Source organism: Raphanus sativus, unplaced genomic scaffold, assembly GCF_000801105.2.
Source record: "Raphanus sativus cultivar WK10039 unplaced genomic scaffold, ASM80110v3 Scaffold1385, whole genome shotgun sequence".
Taxonomy (NCBI): domain Eukaryota; kingdom Viridiplantae; phylum Streptophyta; class Magnoliopsida; order Brassicales; family Brassicaceae; genus Raphanus; species Raphanus sativus.
In genome coordinates, this window is record NW_026616697.1 from 13,004 (window position 1) to 22,561 (window position 9,558).

The following is a 9,558-nucleotide window of genomic DNA, read 5'->3' on the forward strand; positions in this document are numbered from 1 at the left end:
AAAATATATAAGATACTTTTAAATTGTTCAAAATATTTGAAAATACATACAAATAATCAAAATTAAATTTCTAAAATAGATAAAATATACCCAAAACGCTAAGAATACTTAAATATTTATTGTTTCTTAATGAAATTATTCAAACCAAATTAATTTATATACTAAGTTTAGGCATTTTGACAAATGTTATTCAAATTTATATGTAATGCATTATTTTGTTTATAGATTTTGAGAAATTTAAAGTATATCATGAATTTTAAATTTTAAAAATAATTTAAGTGAGTTATCCGAATCTGAGCCCGAACCGAACCCGCAAAGATCCGAACTGAACCTGAACCGAAATTTTGAAATATCGGAATATGACTAAAATATTTGACACCGAAAACTCAAAACCTGAATAGATCTGAATTGATTCCGAATGAGTATCTGAACACGTACCCCTAAAAGAAATTTAAGTAAATGTGCAAGTTTACATTTATTAATCAGTTAAATAAATTATTAAAAACTAATTTTAATGAATTAATAATTTATGTTTATACAAGAAAATAAATTTAAAATTTGTTTGTTTTTATTGGATTTTGTTTTAGTTATTTTAAATACTTTGTTTTAACTGTTTGATTGTTTATTACAAAAAGAAGATAATTTCAAAATTGAGAAAAAAAAAGTTTTCATTATCGTGTAAAGTCTAGCTTACGTGACTTTAGAAGAAACAAATATTTTAACAGTAAATTGGCAACAGGCGACAGTTATAAGCTGTAGAAGCTTTAGACCATGATTATCCCACGTATCCATAATGGGTATCTTGATCATAAATTAATAATATTTAAGGAATAAAGGTATTGAAGAGATTGAACAAAGAAACTTGATATTTTGATTTCTCCATTGCTAATTTCTTGATTTGAGTTTCTTTAAAAATAAAATAATTTTTTATAAATTTATTTTTTTATTAAATATAAAACATAATAAAAGATAACATTTAAAACATAATTTAAAAAAAAAACATAAAACAAAGATTAATAAAATTCAACGAGATTTTGCCCACTAGTCTTCCCTCTAGTTGCTGCTTGAAAAGCCCCACAGAACTTGTTCACTTGATCGTTGATCTTGTGCCAACGCTGCTTGCAGTTTCCTTCTTCTCGGTGTGCACCGGCTGCAATCTTGGGACTTGCCGCAAAGTAAGCGGCTATCCTTTTCCAGAATGCCCCTTGCCGTTGCTCATTTGCCACCACTGGATCTTTGCTTGTGTTAAGCCAGCCGCTGATGAGCACAATATCTTCAACAGGCGTCCACATCCTCCGTGGTTCCTTGTGCTCTGCAGGAGGGTCTTGAGGGCAGGTTGAAGCTTCAGTGGCAAAAAGAGGGACTTGCGATGAAGATACTTGGACACTATCTTCATCAAAACTAAAGCTTCCTTGTTGACTCGTAAGGAGATCAACATAGTTAGTCTGACGGTATGGATTGGAATCCATCACAGACAGATAGAAAGAAAAGAAGAAGAAAAAGAAGTCGGACAGAAAGATAGAAGGAAGAGAAGAAGAGGCAATGTTGCAGACAGAAGAGAGAAAGCGATGATCACTATTTTAAATACATCAAACAACGCCAACGAGTTGACATCAACCTAACACATTCATCACACTTCAACAAAGCTTTATATCTAACCCTCAACCTAGCCATTACACCTACTTATTACTAACACAACCATAATATATCACTAACCACATCATTAACTATCTATAAGTCGACATTAAAGCAGTCAATAAATTGGACAGAAGCAGACATTTACCTGTATTATCTGCTTTGCACTCCTTTGCTTTGAGGTTCCTTCCTCTTCTACATTGGATCCACGCAGCCTAAAAACACAAACACAGAAACAAGACTGACAATGAATAAAATTTAAATACATGAAACACAACCACAGACAAGAATTAATGGCAAAGACAAGAATTAGGCTAAAGTATTAATGGCAAAGACAAACACAACCACAGAAACGATTTTGATCGATGCAAATATGAATAAAATTTAAATACATGAAAAAATAACCTTTACCTTTGATCGAGGAGAGCCACCGTGAAAGAGCTTTGTCGCCACCGAGAGACAGCTTCATCACCATAGAGGAGAGCCACCGTGAAAGAGCTCTGTCGCCACCGAGAGACAGCTTCATCGCCATGGAGGAGAGCTCCCTCGCCAAATCGAACTGAACAAACAAAAATAAAAACAAGAAATTTCGATCAGAACAAGTTGAACAATAATCAATCACATGCATCAAACAATAAGAACCAGATTACCTTTCGATTTGAGCCGAGCCACTGCGGAAGAGTTCCGGCGCCGTCGAGGAGAACCACCGAGAGATAGATGACGAGAATAAACATGGAAGAGCTACGGCGCCGTCGAGGCTCAATCACATGCATAATCAATCAAATCGCCTTCCAATCGCCGAGTAGAGAGCTTTCGAGAGAGAGAGAGAAAGACAAGTTTGAGATGCGGTATACGCGTAACCGAACCTTCAGCCTCTCGTTTGTTGACACGCGTCCACCAAGAGGCGTGCCTTCACCAGACAACAAAACCCACGTCTCTTGCTCTTTCTTCCTATTTTTTATTTACTTTTAATCACCAATTAACCAAGATACGGGTTTAGTTAACCCCGATAAACATGGTCTTAGGGGCCTCCATCGGTAGTACGAGAAGAGAGTATATACAAAATTAAAATGACAAAAGTTCAAAAAGTAGGAGAAAAGCATACATTTAAGAGCCGATTGTTTCTAATCTTCAGCAGTCAGCACTGCACGAACCTTTGAAAAACTCCACAAGCACACCTGTCATTTTCTAAGTGGCTAATTTTGTTTATAATTGAAATTTAAATATGTAAATAAACATTATTACAACTATTAATATTTTATTGCTAAAATACTGAGAGGAGTATTTCACCTTTGGGCATGCTCTAAGAGCATCTCCAAGAGCAACCTTATATTTGAGGTTTGCTGAACCTTACATTTGAGGTTTGTGGGTGACCTTCTCCAATGGTGAACCTTAAAAAAAGCCTTAAAAGTTTTATATATTTACATTATAGTCCTTATTTTAGATAAGAATCAAAAAGAAGAATAAAACTTTTATAACAACTAAAATCATACAACAAAAATATTATAAACAATATTTATTAATAAATATAACATTCTAACAGCAAATTATATATAAATAAAAGACTTAAAATACATTATTATTCATTATTGTTATTATTTCCATAATGTTCTCATATATGGTCAATTAGCGCATTTCTAAACGATAAATGAGCTTCTTTATTTTTTATTTGTAGATTACGAGCTAAAAATTGTTGAAACCGAGTATTTTTGTTTGCCATTTCAACTTGTAGCACTGGCACCGCTCTTGCATCTCTAATTGGTGCGTTGATGTCTCGCTCGTCTTCAATTATCATTTTATGCATTATAATGCATGTTGTCATTATATCATGCAATACTTCTTTCTTCCAAAAACGACATGGCCTTTTGATGATAGCAAACTTGGATTGCAGAACACCAAATGCGCGTTCAACATCTTTTCGACATGCTTCTTGTCTTGTTGCAAACAATTTTTTCTTTGGACCTTGGGGATCATTTATAGTTTGAACAATAGTTGACCACTTCGGATAAATCCCATCAGCTAGATAATAACCCATATTATATTCTTGCCCTTGAATAATATAATTAGCTGGAGGAGTGGTACCTTGAGCAAGCTTTGAGAACAAATTAGATGACTTGAAAACATTTATGTCATTGTTGCTGCCCGGCATACCAAAATAAGCATGCCATATCCACAAATCATAATCTGCAACTGCTTCAAGGATGATTGAGGGTGATCCGCTACGGCCTGCAAATTGTCCTGCCCATGCGGTTGGACAATTTTTCCATTTCCAGTGCATACAATCTAGACTGCCTAGCATTCCCCGAAATCCTCGTTGTTGGCCAATGCTGAGAAGTCTAGCAACGTCCTCTGGGGTTGGTGACCTGAGATACCACTCTGAAAATATTGCTATAATTGCACGACAAAATCTCTTCAAGCATTCGATTGCCGTAGACTCTCCAATTTTGATGTATTCATCAGTGGCATCAGCTGGCATACCATACGCCAAGATCCGAAAAGCAGCCGTGATTTTTTGCAAGGTTGATAAGCCCATTCTACCAGATGCAGCACGCCGTTGATTGAAATAGTTGTCATGATTTTTAACAGCTTCAACAATATGAAGAAATAACCTCTTTGCATTCGGAACCGATGGTTGAAATCTCTTTCACCATACAAAGGATTGTCAGCAAAGTAATCATTGAATAAATTACGATGCGCATTTTCTCTGTCTCGGTGTATAACTGCATGACCAGGAATAGAACCCCGATGACTGACATGATTTTCTTCTTGCATGAGTTGATGAGCTAGGCGGTTGTTGTTGGCTAACAAATTGACTGCAATTTGTTCGTCTCGCTCGATTGCTTCATTTCATTTAATAACCATTCATCAAACTCTGATGAGTTTGAAGAAGAATTTGTAAGAGATGGACCTCCAATATTGAAATTCATTTTAAGTTGTAATGCTTTGCTGCTTGTCTAATGTCTAATGTCTATGTGTATTTTATAGATATTATTTTTACTATTTAAGAAGATAGGATATTTGAATATTTAATCTATACCATTCACTAGATTTCATTAGCCGTCAACCGTTAGATTAAAATCTTATACAATATCATCTAAGAATCTTCAATATATAATCTACACCATTCTCTAGATATCATATGCTATCAATCGTTAGATTATTATTCTATCCAAATATCAGATATAAATATTTAATATTTAATCTATACCAAATATCACTTGGCGTTAACTATTAGATCAGAGTATTGTCCAATCTATCCAACATATTAGATAAGAAAATCTATAAAATTGAATTGTGGCCAGAGTATTGTCCAATCTATCTAATATATTAGATAAGAAAATCTATAAAATTGAATTGTGGCAAGAGTCTTGTCCAATCTATCCAGCATTTTAGATAAGAAAATCTATAAAACTGAATTGTGGCCACTCATTTGAATTTTTATCCATTCAATTTCATCTATAAATAATAGGTTCCAAACAATGAGAATATCACATTCAATAATCTTTTCATTTGATAAAATAAAATATGGAAAAGAGTATAGGCTCATCATTTAATCAACATGAAGATGAGTTACTATGTCGTGTGTATCTAGAAATATCACAAGATCCTATCGGTAGTAATAACCAATCTCTAGGAAAGCTGTGGGAAAAAAAATCAAAAAGAGTTACAATGAAAAAAAAGATGAGTGTTGGGAAATTAGAAGCAACCGATCATTACAAGGTAGAATGAATACTATTATTTATGCTGTTAGAAATTTGAAGAGCTGCATAAGCCAAGTGGAGAATTTGAATCCAAGTGGTGCATCCGAATTTGACATTGTAAATATATTTATTTTTTAACTTCATTTATATATGATATTTATTTATATTTTTAATGATTTTATCTTGCATGCAGATGGAAAAAGCCAAGAAATTATTGGTACAAGATCCAAAACTGAAAAAGAGTTTTAAATTTGATCATGTGTGGGTGTTGATGAAGGATATCCCAAAATTTACTGATAATGTCAATTTTGGTATTCCAAACACTCCTGAGAGCCCCGTCGTCGGTTCTCCAACCTCACAATCTCCAGGATTGTCTTCATTTTCAATCAACTTAAGTAGTGATGATGGTGGATCAAACTCATCACAACATCCAATTGGATCAAAGAAAGCAAAACTCAAAAGGAAAATCTCGGAAGGTAACAATTCTTCAGTTGACACTTTGGTTTCATCAAATGAACAAGTCCTTGATTTCTTAAAAGAAAGTGCATCATCTAGGGAGAAAAATAATGAAATAGTTCAGTTGCGTATGCAAAACCAAGCAAAAAAACTAGCCTTTAAGGAAATGCGTGAAGAGAATAAAATGTTGTTAACAAACCTAGAATCTATTAGTGATCATACTACTCGTGAGTTTATTCGATGTGAGCAAGAAAGAATCATAAAGAAAAGAACTCAAGAACAACAACAACCTTCGAATGCGCCAACCTTTTATGGACAACTTTTTAGTGATATTGGAGGCTCAGGATCAAATTTACCAGATTATTAGTATAATTGTAATATTTATTTGGTTTATGTACTTTTATTTTATGCATTTTTATTCACTTGTATTTTGTATTAAGTTGTTTGATGTAATATTGTATTGTATAATGTTTGTTTAATATTATAAAATATTACGCTTTGTTTTTTATTTAAACATTTGTATATTTATTTAAATTTATATGTATAAATTAAATTTATAAGAACATATATAAAATATATATAAAAGATACAAAATTGTATGAACTAAAATGATAAACAAGAAAGTTATCAAGACATTTTAAAAAATATACAAGTACAAGGACTAGAAAAATATGAAACCTCAAATATAAGATTTTGTACAGTGAAACCTCAAATATAAGGTTTCACTGTAGAAAACCTTATAATTTGAGGTTTTGAGGTTTCTTTTGAAGCACACAAAACCTTATATTTGAGGTTATATGGTTGTTTTTGGAGATGCTCTAAGAAAATAAATTGAAAGCAAAAGTCTGATTGGCTTTGGATGGACTTCGAAGACTGTAAGATATCATAAAGCCACAACAGTTTACACGCCAATCAGAGCCTATTTAAACTAAACTAACTTTTTTTTTGAACAAATGAATCAGTCTTATTCATATTTAAACTAAACTAACTTTATAATACAGTTTTAGCTCGAGTTGTACCGAGTAGTTAAATATCGGGAGAATTGGAAAAAAGAGACACTTTGAACTTTTGTTTGTCCATTTAGGATTTTTCATACTTTTGGTAATTTTTGACATGTTTTGCCCTTCGTTCATGGGAAAAATAGTAAACATAACTTTAAAAATGTAAAAAAATATGAAAGGATAGGAAACATAGGTATGATAATTTATATGTTTAAATTTATTTTTTTAAAAATGGGGAATCATATTTTATTTTCTCTTCTAACCAAAACAGAATACACATTCTGTTAATCTACTTAATCCAGAAAACGAATACTAAGTTTAATACATAGATATATCTAGGGTATATATCGTAAACTAAGGTTTCTTCTACCTCATATCTGAGTTAGAATTAGTTACGTCACAATCTAGTAATATGTCTTTAGTGTACCAGCAGATATATAACGACATATAGCCTGAACTCTATGATGTACCTTACTTAGATGTTGTGTCATAGATTCTTCTGTCTTTTACCTTATGTGACGCCTAAGGAAGAATAGGCATTGCACATGTTGTACTGTGTTATGGGTTAGGTATATTGCGTATTCTAGTCAAATCCGAAAAAATATGGAAATTTCCATTTTCAATTATAGATATTTCATAAATCTTATACCAAATCTTCCTTAAATCTCGCACTATTTTCTCTGTCACGTTTTTCTCTCCCAATCTTTGAATTAATTAAAATTCGAACAACAGTAAAAAATGGATACTCTATGGTTTGAACCCAGCACCTATGACAATTTTACAAGGGCTTTAACCAATATGACACAAAGACTTTTGTTATTTTTGATCCAGAATTTAAATATAGTTATTCACTAAAATATGTTTGGGTTATCTTGTGCTCTTTCTCCATCATCCAAATCACCACCTATGATCAGATACGTTTGATGTTATCCGTAAGGAGCTGAAACAGATAAAGGCTGAACGGGATCAATGGCGGGTCAAGTTCTTAATCGTAAACATTATATGTATTGGGAGAGATTCCTTGAAACTCATAGCTAGATTTGTCGCATCAAGGAGTAGTCAACTAGTGATCATCTTCTTTCTCCCCATTAGATTGATAACTACGAGTGTCTATGGTGCTATATTCCACCATTCACACGCACATTTTTTTTGTTTCTCTAAGTAAAACTTAGGCATTACTCTTCTGTAATAGCATTCACACATCAATTATTTCAGAGAAAAAGAAAACATCTAGTTTTTTTTAAAAAAGATATCATTATGACAAACTGTTTCACCTTCTGGTATAATAATCTTACAAAGCAAGAGATTTTATTCATGAAGGGAGGGCATAAAGCTCAGAACTTTGTGACAAGAAACTTAGAGATTCATCTTTCCAGCAAAGTACCAAGAATGCATGGCAAGGCTTCCAAAAGAGAAGATGCTAGCGAGAGATGACAAGCCGTGAATCATACCAAACTTCTTGTTCATGGCAGCTATTTTAGGGATAGTCTTTGCCTTCTCCCTATTCTTGGACCAACCAAATTACCAACTCCATCTCCAATGTTGTTTTGTCTCTCTACTTTGTGCCTTTGCTTCATCATCTACACACCAAAAAGTGAAGGTAGAGTATTGGTTTACATAGGAACCTTGTATGCATTGTTGAAGATGGTTCACTTACATCGATGGTCATGGGAGTCAAGACTAGCAGATTGGTGAGATTGAAAGCAAAAGTCGAGACAAGGAACCCTAGCTGATACTTCTCCACATTAGAAGATGACTTCTCCACACTGGATGCAGATACCCAAACGCAGAGAGTGAAATAGCGCAGCAAGAACCAATAAAAGTGAAATAAGCTGGAAACATCTTTCTCTGAAGGTTACCGAACTGATGCCTCGGTAAGTTCCTAATCAATCAAAACACAATCGAATCACACATAAACCCCGAATTTGACACGTCCGACGAAGAGGAAGAACACTTGACATCGAAGAGGAAGATGATGTTTAAGAGATTAGAGACTATGGCCAGATGAAACACCGACGAAGAACTAGGCTGCTCTCCATTGCACTTTAAATTGCCATGGAAGAGGACTACGACGGAAAAGAAAAGAAGACGATGAAGTTAGGGTATCGGCCCATTTTACTCTTTTTGTATACTTTTAATTATTTTAACTTTTTACTAATTTCAATTAAGTTAAATCATTTTTTAACTTTTTACTATTTCAAATTAAAATCAATTTCGAAAATTAGAAATTATAATAATAATTTAACATAATTGGTAAATTAAGGGTAGTATGGTATTTAAAGAAAATCAAAATCCTATTTTCCAAAAATATCTTCTAAAAATCCTAAAGTAACAAATCCAAGATGAAAGTGTCTCTTATTTCCAATTTTCTGATATCATAAAGCCACAACAGTTTACACGCCAAATCAGAGCCTATTTAAACTAAACTAACTTTTTTGTTTGAACAAATGAATCAGTCTTATTCATATTTAAACTAACTTTATAATACAGTTTTAGCTCGAGTTGTACCGAGTAGTTAAATGAATCAGTCTTATTCATATTTGAGTTGGTCACATGATTGATTTTCATAGAACTATTAGATGATTCTTCTGTACTTATCTGTGTGTATAGATATTAACAAAATGAATCTCCCATATATTAATTCTGGAACATTGCAACATTTTTTTGTAGATATGTGTCGTCACGAGAATAATTCATAGAATTCTTAGAAATATATTTTGGTCAATCTAAATATATTATATACTTTTTATTAAACTAATTAATTA

General features: G+C 32.9%; 2 protein-coding genes and 1 pseudogene across 3 annotated transcripts; 1 reads left to right on the plus strand and 2 right to left on the minus strand.

The window, feature by feature from the left end:
• Nucleotides 1-1,013: 1,013 nt before the first annotated feature.
• LOC108820436 (glutathione S-transferase T3-like) lies at nt 1,014-1,469 on the minus strand. Its single transcript, XM_018593378.1, has one exon. It carries the CDS (start codon nt 1,467-1,469, stop codon nt 1,014-1,016), a length of 456 nt encoding a protein of 151 aa, XP_018448880.1.
• Nucleotides 1,470-5,131: 3,662 nt separating this feature from the next.
• LOC108821429 (uncharacterized) lies at nt 5,132-6,300 on the plus strand. Of its 2 annotated transcripts, none has more exons than XR_008941160.1 (2): nt 5,132-5,453; nt 5,530-5,669. XR_008941160.1 is itself a non-coding variant. In XM_018594470.2 (2 exons), exons 1-2 carry the CDS (start codon nt 5,161-5,163, stop codon nt 6,157-6,159), a joined length of 825 nt encoding a protein of 274 aa, XP_018449972.2. In that variant the 5' UTR covers nt 5,132-5,160; the 3' UTR covers nt 6,160-6,300. The 2 variants fall into 2 exon arrangements, 1 of the variants encoding a protein (XP_018449972.2); XM_018594470.2 differs by having other exon boundaries at nt 5,132-5,355; nt 5,530-6,300.
• A 1,849-nt stretch (nt 6,301-8,149) lies between these two features.
• LOC130504159 (uncharacterized) lies at nt 8,150-8,675 on the minus strand (annotated as a pseudogene).
• Between the last annotated feature and the right edge of the window lie 883 nt (nt 8,676-9,558).